The sequence below is a fragment of the Mytilus edulis genome, chromosome 1 (assembly GCF_963676685.1).
Source record: "Mytilus edulis chromosome 1, xbMytEdul2.2, whole genome shotgun sequence".
Taxonomy (NCBI): Eukaryota; Metazoa; Mollusca; class Bivalvia; order Mytilida; family Mytilidae; genus Mytilus; species Mytilus edulis.
Window position 1 is genome coordinate 30,333,705 of NC_092344.1, and position 24,151 is coordinate 30,357,855.

At 31.9% G+C, this 24,151-nt stretch overlaps 2 protein-coding genes across 2 annotated transcripts; one reads left to right on the plus strand and one right to left on the minus strand.

Moving 5' to 3' along the window:
* The first annotated feature begins 8 nt into the window (after positions 1–8).
* On the plus strand, positions 9–2,249 carry LOC139510333 (protein starmaker-like). Its single transcript, XM_071296918.1, has one exon. It carries the CDS (start codon positions 9–11, stop codon positions 2,247–2,249), a length of 2,241 nt encoding a protein of 746 aa, XP_071153019.1.
* Positions 2,250–6,334: 4,085 nt separating this feature from the next.
* LOC139529088 (pre-mRNA-splicing factor ISY1 homolog) lies at positions 6,335–24,128 on the minus strand. Its single transcript, XM_071325350.1, has 11 exons — positions 24,055–24,128; positions 20,236–20,258; positions 18,668–18,722; positions 17,793–17,901; positions 17,116–17,228; positions 16,492–16,553; positions 15,370–15,425; positions 12,022–12,144; positions 11,113–11,231; positions 10,106–10,195; positions 6,335–6,934 (listed from the first exon to the last, which is right to left on the minus strand). The coding sequence occupies exons 1-11, from the start codon at positions 24,055–24,057 to the stop codon at positions 6,827–6,829; spliced, it is 861 nt and encodes a 286-aa protein (XP_071181451.1). The 5' UTR covers positions 24,058–24,128; the 3' UTR covers positions 6,335–6,826.
* Between the last annotated feature and the right edge of the window lie 23 nt (positions 24,129–24,151).

The window sequence follows — 24,151 nt, forward strand, 5'->3', positions numbered from 1 at the left end:
AAACAGAAATGGAAAGACCAGACAGCTACCCAGCACCAGATCAAATTAAGACTTGGCCACAAAATTTAAAAAAGATATTAATTTTAAAAAAGATGAGGAATGAAAAGAAAGATGAAAGTGAAGTTGTGAAATCAATGCCTTTATCAGCCCCACAGCATGCCGATGAGACAAAAGCTTCCAATAAAATGTCTGAATCAGCACAAGAGCAGACTGATGAGACAACAGATTCCAATAAAATGTCTAAATCAGCACAACAGCAGACTGATAAGACAACAGATTCTAATAAAATGTCTGAATCAGCACAACAGCAGGTTGATGTGACAACAGATTCTAATAAAATGTCTGAACCAGCACAACAGCAGGTTGATGTGACAACAGATTCTAATAAAATGTCTGAACCAGCACAACAGCAGGTTGATGTGACAACAGATTCTAATAAAATGTTTGAACCAGCACAACAGCAGGTTGATGTGACAACAGATTCTAATAAAATGTCTAAATCAGCACAACAGCAGGTTGATGTGACAACAGATTCTAATAAAATGTCTAAATCAGCACAAGAGCAGACTGATAAGACAACAGATTCTAATAAAATGTCTGAACCAGCACAACAGCAGGTTGATGTGACAACAGATTCTAATAAAATGTCTAAATCAGCACAAAAGCAGGTTGATGTGACAACAGATTCCAATAAAATGTCTGAACCAGCACAACAGCAGACTGATGAGACAACAGATTCTAATAAAATGTCTAAATCAGCACAACAGCAGGTTGATGTGACAACAGATTCCAATAAAATGTCTGAACCAGCACAACAGCAGGTTGATGTGACAACAGATTCTAATAAAATGTCTGAATCAGCACAACAGCAGGTTGATGTGACAACAGATTCTAATAAAATGTCTGAAACAGCACAAAAGCAGGTTGATTTGACAACAGATTCCAATAAAATGTTTGAACCAGCACAACAGCAGGTTGATGTGACAACAGATTCTAATAAAATGTCTAAATCAGCACAACAGCAGGTTGATGTGACAACAGATTCTAATAAAATGTCTAAATCAGCACAAGAGCAGACTGATAAGACAACAGATTCTAATAAAATGTCTGAACCAGCACAACAGCAGGTTGATGTGACAACAGATTCTAATAAAATGTCTAAATCAGCACAAAAGCAGGTTGATGTGACAACAGATTCCAATAAAATGTCTGAACCAGCACAACAGCAGACTGATGAGACAACAGATTCTAATAAAATGTCTAAATCAGCACAACAGCAGGTTGATGTGACAACAGATTCCAATAAAATGTCTGAACCAGCACAACAGCAGGTTGATGTGACAACAGATTCTAATAAAATGTCTAAATCAGCACAAGAGCAGACTGATAAGACAACAGATTCTAATAAAATGTCTGAACCAGCACAACAGCAGGTTGATGTGACAACAGATTCTAATAAAATGTCTAAATCAGCACAAAAGCAGGTTGATGTGACAACAGATTCCAATAAAATGTTTGAACCAGGACAACAGCAGGTTGGTGTGACAACAGATTCCAATAAAATGTCTAAATCAGCTCAACAGCAGGTTGATGTGACAACAGCTTCGAATGATACCACAAGAAAACAAAACAGGAATATCAGAGAGCAGAAAGAAAGAGAAAAATCGGTCAGCAACTTAGAACAAGACCAAAAACATACTATGATAGATATTGCAGTGAATGATAAATATCCCACTGAAGACATCTTCCACAAGCTGGATGATAACGAACTGATAGGGTTTTATCAGGTGCAAGAAAAAGATCTGTTTCCTGTCATCGAAAATATGAGTGACAGCAAAGTGATAGAAGTATTCAAGAAACTGCATGATCAGCATATTGCAGTCATTCATTGTTTAAGCGATACCGTAGATGACACCCAAAGCTCGAGCTCTGGAAGTACAATAAATGACTTTCAAGATGCTGGAGAAAATGGTGGTACATTGAAATCAACAATGAAAACATTTGCTAAAAAACTTATTCCAGATTGCATAACGAACGGTAACCAATGTCAACCAAAAGAAACTCTTTCTTCAAATTGGCAAATTATAAAAGTCCTCTCTGGAACGAATATAAAGACACAACATATTCCTATGCCACCCACACAATTTATTCCTATGCCACCCAATTCACCAAAACCAAAAACATCAAACGCCAGACGTAAACGATATGGCCGAAAAAAGGATGAAAATAACAATCCACCAGAATTTTAAAAAGCTGATTGTTTGATACATTTACGCTTCATATTTTCAAAAGATCATCTTTAGTGGATACCTCCAGCTGTAAGAGATATTGCAGGAAAAATGTAGAAAAATTATAAAATAAAATCTGATTTCATGATACATTTACAATTCATATTTTCAAAAGACTGTCTTTAGAGCATGTATGTTATAGTTTGATATTCTCAGGTGAATCATTTGTTTAACTTTGATATACTCAGGTGAATCATTTGTTTAACTTTGATATACTCAGGTGAATCATTTGTTTAACTTTGATATACTCAGGTGAATCATTTGTTTAACTTTGATATACTCAGGTGAATCATTTGTTTAACTTGGCCTGCGCTGTAAATGTTCAATGTTCCTAGTCTATTTGTCAACAGCAATGGCAAAAGATGGCTGAAACATGGTTCAAGGTTCATTGAAATTGTAGAGTGGCGTGAATATATATAATGAAATTATGAAATATCCAGTATAAAACAGCAAATTGAATATACATGTATATAAAAGAGCAATAGCAACAATAGAAAGACAATCATATTGCATATATGTGAACATATTTTTTTTGTAAATAAAATAAATAAAAAACCAATTATTTTTGTCAATGTGTCACACTCCATAATTTGCACAACCTAAATATCTAATATTTCATTAGAAATGTAAAATAAGGAGAAATAATGAAAGCATGATACAGCTTATGAGCCACAAACATTAAAACGTACATTGTATGCAGGTTTAGATTGATTGATTGGTGCGCAATGCTCCATTCTAAGTTTTGTACTATTTCGTGGCAGTCAATATTTATCGGCGGAGGAAGCCAGAGCCCAGAGAGAACCATCGACCATTGGTAGGAAAGCTGGCAATCCAAGTCAATTAAGATTAGAGTTGATCTCACCTGCCAAATTTGCCACTTACAACCTTAGTGTTGATAAGCTAGTGATACAGTAATTTGACTACTTAGGTCAAGGAACAGTAAATTGGCTATGTCACAGATTTTGTTAAAATTTTGCTTACAACCTTGGCTTGTTGAACTACAACTGAAAATAAAAAAAAATATGAATTCATCTCTTTTATTATCTGAAATATTACAAATTGAATTCTTGCATTAATATACAGTGAAACCTGTTTAAACCGAACCTCATCGGGACTTAAGATTGTGTTCAGTTTTGGACAATATTCGGTTTTATCAGGTTCACAACGCATACAAATTGATATGAGAGTGCTTAAGAACATGCTAAGTTTATACAGGTTTGCGGTTTATGCAGGATTCGGTTTAGCCAGGTTTCACTGTATATTATAGGTGAATATTTGTATAGAAAGGACATAAAAATCAGCGAAAAAACTTCTTAAATTTGTCTTATAATCGTCAATTTGTATGCAAAATTTTTGAAAATTCTGTGACATAGCCCATTTTATGTTCCTTGACCTTAAAGCACTCACCAACCAAGCCCTTCTACAGTTATAAATAAGAATGCACATGCTGAAATGTCTTGCCTTCTAAAACTAAACATTGACCAATAGACCATGAAAATAAGGTTAAGGTCAGATGAAACATGCAGGACAGACTTATACACCTTACACTCAGTCTATGTATTAAATATAGTTGAACTTTTGCTTATAGTATCTAAAAACAAAACTTAACATTGACCAAAGAACCATGAAAATAAGGCCAGGTCAGATGAAACCTGGCAGACAGACATACACATTACAATCCTTCTATACAACAAACATAGTTGACATATTGCTTATAGTATAAGAAAAAAAGAAAAAAACACAAAAACTTAACAGAGGAATGAACCATGAAAATGAAGTCCAGGTCAAATAAAACCTGTGAGACCAGCATGTACATCATAAAATATTTCCATACACCAAATATAGTTATCCTTTTGCATATATAGTACATGTATAAGAAAAAACACAAAAACACAAATATTTAACTTTGACCACTGAACCATAAAAATAAGGTCATGATTAGATGATACATGCCAGTTGGACATGTTCACCTTACAATCATTCCATACACCAAATATAGTAGACCTATTGCTTATAGTATCTAATATATGGACTTCACCATAAAAACTTCACCTTGTTCACTGATCCATGAAATGAGGTTGACGTCAGATGAACTGTGACAGGCATGAAGACCATGCAAGGTAAGCACATTTAAAAAAATATATTTAAATTATTACTCATATAAGAAGAAAGAAATTTTCATTACAAAAAATCAGTTAGGGTGCCTACTTTTGCTGTTAGTTGCAGGCTCAACTAAAATAGGGATTTTTTTTTTCTATAGATACTTTCTTTTAATTGTAAGAAGCTTCTTTCCAAGTTTGGTAAAATTCCTGGATTGTATATGAATCTAATTTATGTTTTAAAAACTATATATGCAGACTGTATGTAATATTAACTGGAAGAAAAACTTAGTTCATTTATAAGTAATATACTGAAAAACAGGAAATAAATTTTTTACAAAATTTCCTTCTAGATACTAAGCTTTTGATCATAAGCAAGCTTTTATCCAAGTTTGGTACCAATCCAGGATGTTTAAGAAAGTAATTGAACTTTCAAAAAACTTTAACCACAGAGTGAATATTTGTGGACTCTGCGTCCAGAATGTAGGATCACTATGTCTATCTTTGATGCCAAAAGTTGCAGGTTCAACAAAAATCTTAAAATTTTTTCAAGTAGTCACTGAATCATGGAAAAGAGGTCAAGGACAATGGACACATGACAAGCAGAAACCTCAGCTCTACTGGATTTTGCATTTAACTTAAAAAAATTGTAAGTTCTAAAGCACTTTCACTATGCAATACTTGCTCTTTTACAAACATACTTGTCTATCTATGTCAAACATTTGCTGGTCTCTACTCTAGATGTTATTTTTGTTGTAAACCATACATCTACATATTCTGATATCATTTATAACAAATTCTAGATGAGGAATCTTTCCTGAATATTTTAATAGACTGATGTTTGCTTTAAAATGGCTAGTGGCAAATTTTACATGTATATCCAGGATGAGAACAAATAATCAGTAAATCAAAATGGTCAGTTCTGCAAAGAGTGCTGGTTGGGATTTAGGATGTCACTTTCAAATGAAGTTCTGTCCGACAGAGGTATGAATTTAGCTTTGTAACAGACTACAGTTAGCTACGTAGTGAGAACAGGACCAGTACATATCAACCATATCAAAATGTGTTTAGTGCAAATAAACATATTTGTAAACTGGCTTTGTCCAATGCAGCAAGATATATTGTCAATTTGTACATTTTCCTCTGATTTGAATCAAGATAAGTTATAATTTTAGTATTAATTTGTCATTAACATTTTTGGTGAAGAAAGCATCTGGCTTGCAGTAATCTTAATATTTAAGTTCCTCTTAATAGGTCAATAAAACTTTCATCTATCCAAAAAATAAAGTTTTAAATGAACATTCTTATAAAATCATAAAGGAGTAGGTCCAGTAAGGGCCGATTTCGGCCCCAAATTTCAGTTTCATCTAAAGAGATATTTAGGACACTTTTTAAACACTTAAGTGTCTATTTTAATTGATTCGATTAGTTTATGCTAAAGATTTTAACTGATTCAGTCATTAATAACGCCCCGATTGAAGCTTAAATATGAAAAATCTATCAAATATGCCAAAAAACGTCACTTTTCAGATGGTTTTCGTCAAAAATGAAAGTGGCCGCATCCGTGTTCATCCTCAACCTTTATATATGTTATGTATTATCATCAAATACAACTTACATTTCAATATTATGAATGAACACGAATGCAGCCACTTTCATTTAAGACGGAAACCGTCTAAAATTTAACTAAAATGCTATAATTGTGAAGATTTCAGTAATTTAGCATGACTTTATGATGCTAGTACACAATATATGTGCATTGTATTGTCAAAAACAGCACATATTTATGTAGCAGAAGCATTCTACTTTCCAAAAAATAGCTAAAAGATTACATTTTCACAATTTTGCAAAACTGCATAATTGTGGGCCAAAAAGGGGTCTTACTGAACCTACTCCTTTTAAGAAATATCTATTCAGTATAAAGGGCTTTCCAAACAAAAGGCATCATTGTATATTTATTGTATATCATTTTATTTACAAAATATTACTTCCTGCATGATATTTGTTTACCATGGTAACAGAAGTTGTTTCCCCATGATCTAATATGATGTCTTCAATATTTACAGAATGATACAGTGATTGCAATGTGACATAAAATGTTGAATGATAATGATAGGTATAATTCTCTGATGATGTATGGCAGAGATTAACAAAATTCATAGATACAATCTACATAATTCTTCAAAATAGCACTTAGGAATGCAATATAAAATAGCAAAATCGTCATCAGTAACATCTGTACCTGAATGTGTGAAACTGAAGATATTCGCAGACTGGTAAAAATTTAACATTCTACATTTACAAAGCTGTACAAAAATTACATTCAGTATGACTGGGTTTGTCATGTTCCATATTCTGACCTATATTTTTTATGTATTGTAACTATGACACTTGTCACACCCCTAACAACTTTCTGATGTATCGTAACCATGACACTTGTCACACCCCTAACAACTGTTTTGATTCTTGTTCCTCGTCCTGTAAATTGTCACTAGCATATTTTTGTAAAAGTTCCATTTTCTTTCTCGTAACTAAAGCTTCTTCAATCTGAAATTAATAATAGTTTATGATAAATCAATATTAACTATTATTAAATGTTCTACATTTTCTCTCAAAATTAAATGCTATGAGCAGGTGATTTTTCTTAGCATCAAATATTTTGATAAAGATGATTATTAATCCTTATATACAAATGAAATATGTAAAGATAGGCATCATGGTTGAAAATATTATTTTAAAGATTTTTGTCATTTGCAAAGTGATATTAAGGTTTAATGTTCATGGTCATCTGCATCCAAGAGAAGACATAAAACTAGAGGCTCTAAAGAGCCTGTGTCGCTCACCTTGGTCTATGTGAATATTAAACAAAGGACACAGATGGATTCAAGACAAAATTGTGGTTTGGTGATGGTGATGTGTTTGTAGATCTTACTTTACTGAACAATCTTGCTGCTTACAATTATCTCTATCTATAATGAACTTGGCCCAGAGTTACAGTGGAAAATGTTAGTAAAATTTTACAAATTTTGTGAAAATTGTTAAAGAATGACTAAATAAAGGGCAATAACTCCTTAGGGGGTCAATTGACCATTTTGGTCATGTTGACTTCTTTTTAGGTCTTACTTTGCTGTACATTATGGCTGTTTACAGTTTATATCTATCTATAATAATATTCAAGATAATAACCAAAAACAGCAAAATGTCCTTAAAATTACCAATTCAGGGGCATGAACCCAACAAAAGGTTGTCCGATTGGTCTGTAAATTTCAGGGCATATAGATCTTGACCTGATTAACAATTTTACACCATGTCAGATTTGCTCTAAATGCTTTGGTTTTTGAGTTATAAGCCAAAAACTGCATTTTACCCCTATGTTCTATTTTTAGCCATGGCGGCCATCTTGGTTGGTAGGCTGAGTCATCGGACACATTTTTTAAACTAGATACCCAAAAGATGATTGTGGTCAAGTTTGGATTAATTTGGCCCAGTAGTTGCAGAGGAGAAGATTTTTGTAAAAGATTACTAAGATTTACGAAAAATGGTTAAAAATTGACTATAAAGGGCAATAACTCCTAAAGGGGTCAACTGACCATTTCGGTTATGTTGACTTATTTGTAAATCTTACTTTGCTGAACATTATTGCAATTTACAGTTTATCTCTATCTATAATAATGTTCAAGATAATAACCAAAAACAGCAAAATTTCCTTAAAATTACCAATTCAGGGGCAGCAACCCAACAAAAGGTTGTCCAATTCATCTGAAAATTTCAGGGCAGTTAGATCTTGACCTGATAAACAAATTTACCCATTGTCAGATTTGCTCTAAATGCTTTGGTTTTTGAGTTATAAGCCAAAAACTGCATTTTACCCCTATGTTCTATTTTTAGACGTGGCGGCCATCTTGGTTAGTTGGCTGGGTCACCGGATACATTTTTTAAACTAGATACCCCAATAATGATTGTGGCCAAGTTTGGTTTAATTTGGCCCAGTAGTTTCAGAGGAGAAGATTTTTGTAAAAGTTAACGACGCAGGACGACGACGGGCTAAAAAAGATGTAGTTTTAACATCATGAAATATCGGAACTGTCCATTTATTTCAATACATGTTAAAGTAAACTATCCTGGTTTGTTATGCAAGAGAAAAATAGTTTTACTCTATGTACAAAATTCTGTTCCTGAAACATCAAAAACATGGTGCACATACAATAATCAGTATTCAGGTATTATATGTGCTAACAGGCTGATACTATTCATGCCATGTTAGGTAAAAGATAACAGAATAATTGATGTTGAGTGTTCTAAGTTTCAGAAATTTAAATATTCATTTCAGACATACCTATAACAATTGGTAAAGATTGCCTCATTGACAGCAAACCAGACTTGGGGTAATTGTAATTGTAATCGTTAATCAGCTGTAATTGATTACAATTTTTCAAGTAATCAGTGTAATCATTAATCAGCCTAAAATCTGATTACATGTAATTTAATTTAATCAATTACTTTTCAAAATACCCTGTAATCATGATTACTTTTTGATTACATTCTGATTACAATGAAAAAAAATCTAAAATTGTGTTTTTGGTCATTAAATGAACCTCTTTGTTATTCATATTTGATAAATTATTAACATACTAAAATGGTTTGTTTACTTTAAGCATGCCTACTTCACTAAAAAATAAACTGTTACAGTATTGAAAAGTCATCATTAGCTGAAGCAGAGACATATTACACAATTATATACCTTTTATCTTAGTAAAAGGTATTGTACATACATGTTTATTCATCGTTTTATAATAATATTAATATTTGATAATAACTGTTATATATTCAAGTAATACTTTTCTTTAACCCTGAATTATAATCTTTTGTTAATTTTGTGATTTTTGTCAACTTTGAATTGACAGGTAGGAGACTAATTAAGGTTTGTTTTTATTGCAATTACCAATTGAGTATAGCTGTAGGGAAATATATATGATAAAAGATAAATCAGACATGAAAATTAATCTATTAATTAGCACAAACTAAATTAAAAGTTGGACAAATATGTTGTTTAAAATTTTTTTTAAATGTATTTGGACTGGACATGTAAAATACAATTATTTTAAGTCCTTACATATTGTTTACAATTTGATTAAACATTTCTATTAAAATTTGAGATAGTTTTAACAGGTAACTTTATTTCATCCATATTTAAACTTCCATAAACTGCAACTTGGAATACATATAAATTATGAAACAGGTCAGAAGACAAACAAAAAACCTCTTGATAATGATATATCTTTATTAAATTTAATTCAAAATAATTCAGAGATCATTGGTGATAAAGTGTAATGTATATATATGTAGTGAAATTTGATGTTTATTTAAATAGATGAAGTTTAATTTGAAGTTATCATTTTATAATTGAACCAAATAAAATACTTTCTCAAAACTGCTATAGTTATATTGAACGTTTAATCATTCACATCATTCAAAATGTTTTGTTTTTAAATTCATTGTAATCAGATGTAATCATGATTACTTTGCCAATGTAATCATTAATTTAATTAGATACTTTCAGAAATGATGTAATCATTAATTTAATTTAATCGTACAAATGACAAAGTAATTGTAATTTAATTAATTACATTGAAAGTAATCAGACCCATCTCTGCAGCAAACTAAAATAAATGCCACAAAATGATTTGCCAATATAAATGAAAATGTCTGCATATTTACCTGTTTTTGTGATGGCACAGGAACATGAGCTATAAAGTGTTCTTCTTTGTCTGCTTTTTCTTCCTTCTTCATTTCTTCATCATCAACAATCTAAATGTTGAAAATCAGAAAATAATACAAAGGAGTAGGTTCAGTAAGACCCCTTTTTGGCCCCAAAATATAGCAGTTTTACAAAATTGTGAAAATGTAATCTTTTAGCTTTTTACTGGAAATTAGAATTCTTCTGCTACATAAATATGGGCTGTTTTTGACAATACTATATATCGGGTACTAGCATCATTAAGTCATGCTTAATTACTGAAATCTTCACAATCTTAGCATTTTAGTTTAATTTTAGACGGTTTCTGTCTTAAATGAAAGTGGCATTCGTGTTCATTCATAATATTGGACTGTAAGTTGTATTTGATGATAATACATAACATATATAAAGGTTGAGGATAAACACGGATGCGGCCACTTTTATTTTTGACAAAAACCATCTGGAAAGTGACGTTTTTGGCATATTTGATAGTTTTTTCATATTTCAGCTTGATTCGGAGCGTTTTTAATGATTAAATCAGTTAAAATCTTTCACATAAATTAATTGAATCAATTGAAATCGACACTTAAGGGTTTAAAAAGTGTCCAAAATCTTTCGTTAGGTGAACCTGAAATTTGAGGCCAAAATCCGCCCTTACCTGACCTACTCCTTTGAAAATCCATTGTTTACATAAAACTTGTTTTGATAGGTTCACAAACATTCATTATAAAGGCTACTCTGTACAAAAATGAGATTTTAGGAAAAATCAATGAATTCCCAAAAAATCTTATGAAAAGTAAGAAGTAACAAAAAATGATGGTTTAAAATAGTCACATTTTAGTCATTCTAGAAATTCAATAAGTTTTGCAATTTTTTTAAATTATTATTGCGAAAATGGATTCACATTTTAAATTTTAATAGGATAATTTTTATGCCGATTTCTAGAAATTTCACTTCTTTTAAAATATCTCATCATTGATCAATGTACCTCTGTATCTGGTTTATATAAAGACTCCTCCTCCATTTCTACATCTTCCTCAGGAGTTACCTCCCCTTTAGCAATGGCTGCTTGTTTCTCCTTCCATTCTGAGACCTTTTCAACAATGACTGAAATAGAAACCCAAACCTTTGATATGAAGTTATCCAGTAAAATAAATGTTTCCAGCAACTTAAAGAAAGAAGACCAGAATAAACACTGACAATTGCCAATGTGACACAACTATACTACAGAGTACAAAATATATGCATGTCAACATTTTTTGTGTATGTCTAACATCATGCTATTTTTTTTATTTATTAGTTAAGTAAAAGCAACTCCCTTTAAAACTCATCTGTTAGTTTTGTTCATCCTGAAGGAGATAATATCCTGAGTCAAAAATTGAACTAATTTTCAACATACTGTGAAAGTACTTTTATTGGTTGGGTACCAACTTTTGTGGTATTCTTGGAAGGCTTTATCCATGAATTTAATTTAATAGCAAGACAAGTAAAGATCGGCTGTAGCTTATAATATAAAGAAACAAATAAATAAAACCATAATATGAAGTATCTTATGCAGTGGTGTAGCACCAGTGTAGCATGTACAACTTTGAGATAGGATTTTAATTTTAAAACAACATAAGTTGTATGAGGTTTAACCTTTTATTCTCAGGAAAAACTAGTTTTGAAAGATGAAAGTAAGTCAGGTGAAAACAATAAAACAATGACTATTTATATTTCCAAAAAACTAAAATCCATGAATTCAAGAACCCAAGAACATGTAACTTTTGCTTAATCTACGAAAATTGATACCCATAAATTAAAGTACTTTAACAGTACAATAATTTTCAATATAGTATGGCTACCATCTATTTAGTTTGGTAGATGGTATATTCTATCATTGTGAATCTTATCTAACCTTTTTTCTCCAATTCTATTTCCTGTGGAATGATAATCCCGTCATCTTCATCTCTGTAACCATAGTAATCAGCATCAATATTCTTCATCATTTCTGCTCGTGTCTTTCTTGCCATTTTAGGAGCTACAGATTCAAAGAACACAACATGAGAAATTTAGCTTTAGGAGCTACAGATTCAAAGAACACAGCATGAAAAATTTAGCCTCTTCACTGTTCTTTATATATAACTAACCTTAGTATTACACATTTGGAAGACTCATGGTAAACTTTACATAAAGATCAATTCTTAATTCATTAGATATTTGTTTTATGAGAGGGTCATCTATGTCTCCTTGAATCATCTTCTTAATTTGAATAGGTTATTAAACTGTGTAACTGATAAATGCTACCATAAGTAGTGCCAGCTTTATTCACTATATAAACCAGATGCTCCGCAGGGTGCAGCTTTATACGACCACAGAGTTCGAACCCTGAACAGTTGGGGCAAGTATGGACACAACATTCAAGCTTGATACAGCTCTGAATTTGGATTGTGATTAAATAGTTGACACAACATAGGTTTCTGACACAGAATGAATGGGGTCTAAGAACTTAAACTTAAAAACTTAAAATTTTTAAATTGGACATTTACATATTATAGTCCAATATCCAAAATCTAAATACAATGTACATGGTTAGATTCAGCATATCATAGAACCCCCAAGAATTCAATTTTTGATGAAATCAAATAAAGTTCAATTTTAGACCCTTTAGACCTCAATGTGGACCACTTGATAACTGGGCCCAAATATTTAAAATCTAAATACATGGTTAGATTCAGCCTAATGAAGAACCCCATATATTCATTTTTTGTTGAAATCAAACAAAGTTTAATTTGAACCCCGATTTGGACCAACTTGAAAACTGGGCACATAATCAAAAATCTAAGTGCATGTTTAGATTCAGCATATCAAAGAACCCCAAGAATTCAATTTTTGTTAAAATCAAACCAAGTTTAATTTTGGACCCTTTGGTCCTTAATGTAGACCAATTTGAAAACAGGACCAAAAATTAAGAATCTAAATACACGGTTAGATTTGGCATATCAAAGAACCCCAACAATTCATTTTTTGATGAAATCAAACAAAGTTTAATTTTGGACCCTTTTGGCCCCCAATTCCTAAACTGTTAGGACCAAAACTCCCAAAATCAATCCCAACCTTCCTTTTATGGTCATAAACCTTGTGTTTAAATTTCATAGATTTCTATTTACTTATAAATACTAAAGTTATAGTGTGAAAACCAAATGTCTTAGGACAACAACTAAGCCAACGTCATACCAATATACGACCAAAAAATTTTCAATTTTTGCGGTCGTATAAAAATCAAAATACATGGTGAGATTCAGCATATATAAAAAAAAAACCCATATATTCAATTTTTGTTGAAATCAAACAAAGTTTAATTTGGCCCCCGATTTGGACCAACTTAAAAACTGGGCCTATAATCAAAAATCTTAAGTATATGCTTAGATTCAGCATATCAAAGAACCCCAAGTTCAATTTTTGTTAAAACCAAACAAAGTTTAATTTTGGACCCTGATTTGGACCAACTTGAAAACTGGGCACATAATAAAAAATCTAAGTACATGTTTAGATTCAGCATATCAAAGAACCCCAAGAATTCAATTTTTGTTAAAATCAAACTAAGTTTAATTTTGGACCCTTTGGACCTTAATGTAGCCCAATTTGAAAACGAGACAAAAATTAAGAATCTACATGTGTACACAGTAAGATTCGGCATATCAAAGAACCCCAATTATTCAATTTTTGATGAAATCAAACAAAGTTTAATTTTGGACCTTTTGGGCCCCTAATTCCTAAACTGTTGGGACCAAAACTCCAAAAATCAATCCCAACCTTCCTTTTATGGTCATAAACCTTATGTTTAAATTTCATAGATTTCTATTTATTATACTAAAGTTATGGTGCGAAAACCATGAAAAATGCTTATTTGGGCCCCTTTTTGGCCCCTAATTCCTAAACTGTTTGGACCAAAACTCCCAAAATCAATCCCAACCTTCTTTTTATGGTCATAAACCTTGTGTTTAAAGGAGTAGGTTCAGTAAGACCCCTTTTTTGCCCCAAAATATAGCAGTTTAACAAAGTTGTGATAATGTAATCGTTAAGCTATTTATTTGGAAAGTAGAATGATTCTGCTACATAAATATGGGCTGTTTTTGACAATACAATGCACATATATCGGGTACTAGCATCATAAAGTCATGCTAAATTACTGAAATCTTCACAATTTTAGCATTTTAGTTAAATTTTAGATTGTTTCTGTCTAAAATGAAAGTGGCCGCATTCGTGTTCATTCATAATATTGAAACGTAAGTTGTATTTGATGATAATACATAATATATATAAAGGTTGAGGATGAACACGGATGCGGCCACTTTTATTTTTGACAAAGACCATCTGAAAAGTGACGATTTTTAGCAAATTTGATAGATTTTTCATATTCAAGCTTGAATCGGAGCGTTTTTAATGACTAGATCAGTTAAAATCTTTCACAAAAACTAATTGAATCAATTGAAATAGACACTTAAGTGTTTTAAAAGTGTCTAAAATATTTCGTCAGATGAACTTGAAAATTGAGGCCAAAATCGGCCCTTACTGGACCTACTCCTTTCATAGATTTCTATTTACTTATCCTAAAGTTATGGTGCGAAAAACCATGAAAAATGCTTATTTGGGCCCCTTTTTGGCCCCTTATTCATAAACTCTTGGGACCAAAACTCCCAAAATCAATCCCAACTCTCCTTTTGTGGTCATAAACCTTGTGTTTAAATTTCATAGATTTCTAGTAACTTAAAATTAAGTTATAGTGCGAAAACCAATGTGTCTTCGAATGACAACGCCAATGTCATACCAATATACGACCGCAAATTTATTGCGGTCATATAAAAATCTTTTATTTTCTTAATGAAGGTTTCTGTCAACCTGCCTCCTAGTGTGTGATTTTCTCACTGTGTAGAAGACACATTGGCGACCATCAGCTGTTTTCTGCTTTATGGTCGGGTTGTTACCTCTTTGACAAATTCCCTATTTCCATTTTCAATTTCATTTGTATATAATAAAATGTTTTTTTGAGAAACAACATAACATTAAGATAAACTTGAAAACAGTAAATCTAGCTCAATTTTCAATTCAACAAAATATGATGATAAATTCTCAAGATACAATGGTTTTCCACAAGTGCAGAAAACAAGAACAATTCATTATCACAGTTGTCAAATCCTTTTAAACATGCATGTTCAATTCTCAGTGATCTGTTTAAACCAACTAATATATCAAAATTTCTTACGCTCTTGTTCAAACAAGTCTCGTACTCCAGGTAAATCTTTTGCTGCACCAAAGTATCTACAATGTAAAAAGAAGTTATTAGTTTGCACAGCTAATGACATCAATGAATTTTACATTTATATCTGACTTATTGTAATGATATGGATACCGTACCCATTGTATACTTAGAACTGATTAAATCTAAACAGCAATCTGAAAAGTTATTTTAAACACACCAGATATTTGATTACCTCAGAAACTTTGATATGATTTGAACCAAAAACACATTGTCTTTATGAAATATAAACATCTTGGTAATGTCACTTGACCATAGATTATATCAAGATGGAGGTGTTACAAGTAAAATCCCTCACGAAACACGTAGAAACAAATCAGGTGATTTTATAGTATAATTTTGATTTAGTTCTTCTGTATCAATTTTGGGTTAAGAACTAATACATTTTCAAAGCCCATGTTTCAATGAAACAGTAGTATGGGAATTTTTCCCAGTTTGCCGTTGTGATGTTTTGATCTTGATAAGATATAAAACAGTGGTATAAAGTATTGACATTCTTATTTCAATCAAAAGTGGCACAACTGACTGCTAATTTGCTGCACTTATTTTAGAATTGAATGCTTTTTTTTTGTAAATTTATTGGGTTGTAAAAGCGTTGACCGAAGTACATTTTGTATGAAGCGCGGAAGCGTTTCATTCTAAAAATGTACGCACGGTCAACGCTTTTACAACCCTATAAAGTTACAAAAAGAAGCATTCAATACTTATAATTACATTTTTTAGCTATGATCATGAAAACACGAATTTTATATATTTTATCATTTAATTCACCTGTGCACTTTATTGTTGGAGCACGTGTTATCATGAGTGAAAAGTTGTATTGAGCATTGCAACTGCTTACGGAATAACACGTGATGTGCAGTTAGCCAATCAGAATAAAATATTATAATGAAACATACATCTAATGTAATTATTATTCTAGGGATGCCATTAAATCACTAACTTCCATTTTAGAAACATCTATTGAGTATTGTAAAATATATTTTGTTTTGGAAAGTTGCTGTCTCATTAATATATACCCAATATCTACTTTTATGAATATGAAAAGATAAGTAGCTACCAACTTACTTGTAGCCTTTATTTCCAGGAACTTCTTTACCATCTGTATCTAATATTTTTGGTCCAACATTCTATTTTAAAATATATAAGAAATGAGAATTATTAGTTTTATTAGTCATATAAAAAAACTTTAATGCATACAAAACAATAAAATGCTAAAGACAAAATCATTTCTTATAATGATACCTATTCAGTTTACATACTTATTGCTTTTTTTTCAATTGAGTTATTTGCTTTCCACAACAAATTAATATTTAAAGAACGATAAGATTACATGAGATTTTCCCGTCAAACAAAACCAATGCAGATGTGACAATGAAGTGGGTTATATACATTTTCCCACATGTAACTAACTTTATTTGTGAGTAACTTTTTGTCCCTGATAATGATTTTTGTTAAGAAATCAAATGTATGTGAGAGGAAATATTTTTGTTTTTTATGTCAATTTAGATTTTTTTTTAAATGCTCGCAAATTATTACATTATGGTTATAGAGTAGTCTCATGTACATCCAAATTCATTCTCTATTTTCAATTTAACTTACTCTCATGGATATTTCCTGTCAAAAATAAAATGCTGAAGACTTCATGAGCTACAAGAAAATATACATATTTTTGCTGAAAAAATTACTAACTTTGTAATCTGCACCTCCAAGTTCCTTGATTCTATCTTCCCAGTGACCTTTCTCTCGTAATAATTTATTGATTTCATCATTTAAATCACGTAGTTTGAATTCTCCTAAACCAGCTGCAAAAAGTCATTAGTAGTATGAAACTATTTAACTGAGAGTAAAAATTTACAAAAAGCACATTGAATGTTTTTTATCATATTCATATCATGCAATGATCCCATATCTAAAATACCAAACATCTTTAAGATTAGAAAATACTATGGAAGATATTGTCATTATACATATTTCCGCTTGATTTATCTAGTAATGATCTATACCGTGTGATGAGTTTTTACCTAGATCTATAGGTATACATGTACTTCCTGAAAATCAAAAAAAAAAGTAGGGGTTTCAATAGTAAGCAATAACTCCTGGCTCAACTTGTTGATTTGAATTTTAATGTTATATGATTGGACAGGAATCTTGTGTCAATTCTCACTTCTTCATTCATACACTTTTTCTTAAACGACAGGAAAACCATCTATTGTAAATTTCGTCAGATTTATGCCACTTTGGTTCTAATTTAGTTGACAGTCCTCATTGAATTTCAATAAAAATAGATTTTGTATAGACTAGCACTGGTAACATTTTTGAATTTGATAAAAAAAGAAATCTATTTAGAATTCATGTTGTTATCTTACCATTTTGTATCTGTGCCACTTTCCTAGACACTTCTCCAATGATCTGTCTTCTCCATTTTTCACACTTATGAAGTTCATCACATTCTGTGGCTAAATATGGACGTCTCTCCTGAAGACAATAAAATTGTTACAGCATTAATGCTAGTTGTATTAAGAAAAACATTCATAATGTGAATCTGATGTTTAGTACATGAAATTGTCAATTGTTGATGTGGTTCATAAGTATTTCTAGTTTTTTATATAGACTAGACCGTTGGTAATTCCGTTTTAATAGTTTTATACTAGTAATTTTTGGGGCCCTTTATAGCTTGCTGTTTGGTGTGAGCCACAGCTCCGTGTTGAAGAATGTACTGTGACCTATAATGGTTTACTTTTACAAATTCATTATTGTGATTTTGATGGAGAATGTCTCATTGGCTCTCATACCACATCTTCTTATATCTATATATGATTAATAAATGTTTGTATTTAAAATTCAGCATGAATTATCTTCCATTCATTATTTCCAATCTACTAGTTTATGTTATCTTACTATGCACATCTATTAATTTCTCAACGAAATAATGTTTAGTAAAATCAGTATGTACACATCAACTTAGGACTGAAACTGATAACCAAGGTACTCATGATAAAAGTGTGAACGAGTGTAAAAGACAAATTTTGGAACTTTTAAAATAATCCTTCACTTGTAAAAATATCTATTTAACAAACTGTAATATTGACTAGCTCGAATTTTTTTGGGTATATAGTTTATTTACTGTTACCCTGAATTACCAGTAGTTAGATGTACAAAAGGTAGATAAGGTGGAATGCACTATTATATTGATTTATTTATGTAATAAAAGAAACCCAACAGAATATACAGCTCATCATACCTGATCTTTTATGCCTCCTTCTAAATGAGCAGCCCGCCACCTGGCCAAGGTGGTCCTGAAACAATAAAAAAATATCATGAGGTGAAAAAAGTTTTTTTCTTCCAAAATAATATAACATTTTTTTACTTACACATACATGTAGTTGAACATCCTGTTTAACATGCATAACAAATTGCATATGTACTTGTATATAGGAATAGAAATATCTGTATGTTTTTTTATCAACTCATAATGCAATTAATGCCAGCTAAAATTATTTCAGTTTCTGATGTTAATTCCCACTTCAACCATTTATTGCAATGTATATGTTGTGTACAATTTGTAATGTTAACAGTCTATTATTTGAACTTGGAATTATTTTTAACTATGGAATTTGCTTGATTTCTTGTTATTGAAATTTTTAATAAATTCCATGATTATTCTGTACTGAAATGTTCTGTGCTGCGCACAACACTTTCTATTACAAAGAAAATAGTCTATTTTCAATAGAATGTACTGTGCCGCGCACAACACTATCTAACCAAAATACATTGTATGGAAAGTGTTATTAACCGCTCAAAAGATCATAATACAAAATAAACATGGAATTTATAAAAAAAAATTAAACACAAGAAATTATGCAAATTCCATAATTAAAAATAATTCCAAGTTCAAATAATAGCCTGTTTGTTGTACAAATTATAATTTGTACAGATTTTTTGTAAAAGTTATCAGTGTGACCTGCTGAACAAAAATTGATGATGCAAGCACACAGTCTTTTGCTTCGCATATTTCTGTCATATTTTCACAACTTCATGATACAGTCTAATACTGAGCATTGATACAAAAACATTACAAGACCACATAAAGATTTTGTATGGATATGAATATGGTATAAGGAAAAAAATAAAATTAGAATTTGAACCATTCAGGTATCCTCATCTCCAGATTGAAGACAAGGAGAATAGCACTAAATGTTAGGTTGAAGTGTATTTTTTTTAAATTTAAAACATGACACTAGTACATTTTATAAGATAAACCCGTATCACCTGTTGCAAGAAGGTAGGTGTCAAAAAAAACTTATAACTTGTACAAAAACCCTGTACAAATTATAATTTGTACAAACTTACATCTTGTACACAACATATATATCCTAAATTGATATATAGTGTAAATTATTTTGGATAGATACAAATGAACACAGATAAATTTTAATTGATTCAGATTAAACAAACTCAAATGTAGAGACTTTACACAAAACAAGGTTTTTGGACAGACATTAAATTTTACCAAGTCTATCAAAATTATTTTTGCAAAGAAGTCAAGCTGGTGCTGGCGGTATTGAAAATGCAGTGAGGTGAGCGTGTTTTTTGTGCTGTGTTGAAGACCTCACTTTAACTTTCAGACTAAGAACAGCAATAAAAGTGCTGTTCTTTTGCTTTTTGTGAGTTTTTTTGCTGTTATTAAATGTATCAATTTTGTGTCATAGATGGATACCCCATGTACTTTGTTTTTCTATAACATGTATGTATATATCCTAACCAATAATGATGTAGTTATGGAGACATAATAACATTTTTGATACTCACATGGCCTTCTCACTGTTTCTAGCCTGATAATAGAAGATAAGAATTAGATTTAGAGTGTTATAAAGTTTAACTACAGTTCAGTTTTTAAAGTGAAAATAGTTTTAAAGAAATAATTTTACAGCAAGGAATTTTCATTTCAGAATAGTTTGTCAATTTTGGTTTTAAATATTTTTGTATTTTTCTGCAAAACTTACAATTTTTAAGGTTCATATTTGGTATATCTTTAAAAACTCGGTATATATTTGTTAGTAATTTGATAAAGCAGTACACTGAAATTTCTTACACTTTTCAAATGGGGCCTGGACCCAAGGCAATGGCAAAATCAGGTGCTCCACAGGACACAGCTTGAAACGACCACAGAGGTCGAACCCTGAACAGTTGGGGCAAATATGGACACAACTTTCAAGCTTGATACAGCTCTGAATTTGGATTGTGATCAAATTTTTGACATAATATGAGTTTCTGACACAAAAAAAAATGTCAAGATCTTACAAATCTATTGTGCAACATTGTGCAATTAAAAGATTTCTTCTTCAAACTTTTCAAAAATTTGGAAAAAAAATGAAAACTGCTATCACCCCCCTTTTTTTGCAATAAGTCCAAAACCGGACATTTCTTTATACATTATTTACAAGTAGTGAAAGGAGGTAATTAATCAGAACATACCCAACATTGTATATTAAATGTTTTTGAATTACCTCCCTTACACTGCTTTTAATTGTCTTAATTGTCCTTTGACCAGAAAAACCTAGTTTTCCCCCTTTTTTGGCCCTTTTGCCCCTAATTCCAAAAAAAAATTGATCATTAACCCCCAAAGTCAATACTAACCATCTCTTCATGGTATGGAAACTTGTGGTATAATTTCAAAGAGATTCATACACTTAAACACAAGTTATTGTTTGAAAACTACAAAAATGCTTATTTTGGGCCCCCTTTTTGGCCCATAATTCCTAAATTATTGGGACCATAACCCCCAAAATCAATTCCAACCTTCCTTTAGTGGTATTGAACCTTCTGGTAAAAATTTATAGAGATCCATTCACTAAAAAAAAATTATTGTCCGGAAACTAAATGCATCTTTGGATGAGAACGACGAAGACGACGTGATACCATTATACGACTCAAAATTTTTTTTGTGGTATTATAAAAATTGTTTTTTAACATATGAATTGGGAAGAAACATTGAAAAAATAATCATTGTGTTCAACATATTTGAAGCATGTTTATATGGTATTTATTATTTTAAAATTCCAATTTTCTTTCATGTTCTAATTTGAACATATCAATTCAGACATACAGCCCTGAGATTTATTGCAAGTTTCTGACAACTGTCACTAGTTTTAAGGGCATACGATACAGTTACATGGGAGGTAATGACGTTGCTAACGTAAAATGTTATTTTCGCGACGTCAAACTATGACATATCGGGAAAAGATGCATTTTTCGACTGATTTTTATCATTCAAACTGATTTAATTTGAAAACGAGTGCATGGACTCCTATTTTTAAAACAGCAATTTGTTACATTTTGCAAGGAGATTATGTGACCCAAATTTTATAAAACTGTAAATAGCGCAATTTTTTTTATTTTGATAAACATGCAGCAAAAAATGACGTTTTTTCCTCTATTCATGAACATTTGATAAATATAGAGTTATTTCGGAATAAAAATTGCATAATTTTCAATGATACTTATAAAATACAGAAATTACCGATTATTTAACAAAAAACAATTTGTGTTTATCTTTTGAAGCAAAAAAGTTACGTCGTTCTTTCGAAAAAGAAAATACGGACACAAATCTGAATTTTGAGCAAATATACAAAATGTCGACCTCATTTTACTCAAAAAATAGCACATGAAGGTATATTTTTTATGACAAATTTGATTTAATCAGGTAAAAAATAGCCTATATGCAAATTTTCATCAACTTGTAAATTTTTATACAGGTTCAAAACTGTATCATATGCCCTTAATGGAAACCTTTGGGATATACATAAATGGCTGACAAATACTGTTAATACTGTAACTGTATACTCTAGATGGTACCAGCATGTTCCTGACGCTAGTAATTATCACTTTAATCTTTTGAACTTATATGATCTTATATCATGTCCAGTTTCCTTGACGTCCATCTCATGTAAGCTGCTAGAGCACATAGTACTCAGTTCTATAATGGACCACTTTGACCAAAACAACATACTCTGCGATGAACAACATGGGTTTAGAACCAAACGGTCATACGAGTCTCAGCTGGTAATAACTATACATGAAATAGCTAAGAACATGGAGGACGGCGACCAGACAGACATCATCCTGTTAGACTTCGCCAAGGCCTTTGATAAGGTACCACATGCCAGACTTCTTCGTAAAATGGACTATTACGGGGTAAGAGGTTCCCAGCTCGAATGGATTAAACAGTGTCTGTCTAACAGAACTCAGTCTGTGATCCTTGAAAAACCATAAGTCGGACCCTCTTGACGTGGTATCTGGAGTACCTCAGGGCACTGTGATGGGCCCCTTACTCTTTCTGGCCTACATCAATGACCTCCCTGAAGCAACAACATCAAGCGCTAGACTGTTTGCTGATGACTGTCTACTCTTCCGCCGCATTAGGAATACAGCAGATGCAGACTTGCTGCAAAAAGACCTAACCTTGCTGGAAAAATGGGAAAAGGAGTTGCAAATGTGTTTCCACTCAGGACGACGTCATCAACACCAGATGTCCTACACACTCCATGGACACACATTAGAGACCAAAGACAGCGGGAATACCTGGGGCTCACTATCAACAAAGACCTCTACTGGACAACCCATATCAACCAGACCATAGGGAAAGCCTCAAAGACACTTGGCTTCTTACGGAGAAATCTTGGTAGGTGTACTCCAGCAACAAAAGCCACAGCCTACTCTACCCTTGTAAGACAAACCCTGGAATATGCCTCCCCAGTATGGGATCCTCACCAAATCACCACCATACGTGACATAGAACAGGTACAAAGACGAGCAGCTCGCTTTGTTTATAGTTGCTACCAGGACAACTCTCCTGGATGTGTAACTAAGCTACTGGACCAACTCCAATGGGAATCACTGCAGCATAGACGATGGAAACAGAGTATAGTGCTGTGTTACAAGACCCAACACCAGATGATTGGCATTGATCCAGCCAAGTACTACACGACAGGAGACAGTAGGACCAGGGGCAACCACAAACTTAGACAAACTAAAGTGAAGAGGGATGTATACTACCACTCATTCTTTCCAAGAACAACTAGAGAATGGAATAAACTCCCCGAATCTGTAGTGGAGTACGGATCCCTAGAGGACTTCAGGGCCAGAGTGAATACCATCCCCTGGACCCAGCCACATCTGAAATAGACAGCAGGATAACCAGTGTACATAGATGTAATTAATATCATATTTTATTATAAATACTGTCAGGATTATTTCCTGGACTTTTATTTTTGGCCAGAGGAGTGCCCTCCTGTCTGTTTGAGATGCGCCCGAGTCAATTACACTTTAAGTAGAACGGGAAGAAGAAGTATATCAATTACAAATAACCTGTTTATTTTGGGTGCCGAAATAACTTTATCGGGTGCCATTTATAGCTACTTTGGGTGCCGATTTGACCAGGTTCCAAAGTAACTAGAAATTTTAAAATAAGATACAATGTACAGCAAGGAAAAAAAAAGGGACTTTTTCAATTTCACGCCACAACACTTTCATTATCTAAATTAAACATTATTTTGGTTTAAGATATGAAAACATTCGGCTTGTAGTTATGTTTCAAAAGTTGTAGTACATATCAGTAGATAAAATTACCATATTTCAGTGTTTCACATTTCAAACGTTCAGAAAAATATTTCCGGAAGTGCCTTGATAAATATGGCTGAGCTAAAAGATGGTTCTTCAGTATCGA

Excerpts from the sequence above, each read along its gene's own strand:
- LOC139529088 (XM_071325350.1), bottom strand. Across the intron at positions 15,426-16,491 it reads CCTGGAAATAAAGGCTACAA|ATACTTTGGTGCAGCAAAAG; the intron begins GTAAGTTGGTAG and ends TTTACATTGTAG. Across the intron at positions 10,196-11,112 it reads TATATAAACCAGATACAGAG|ATTGTTGATGATGAAGAAAT; the intron begins GTACATTGATCA and ends TTCAACATTTAG.
- LOC139510333 (XM_071296918.1), top strand. The coding sequence starts at position 9 with ATGGAAAGACCAGACAGCTACCCAGCACCAGATCAAATTAAGACTTGG.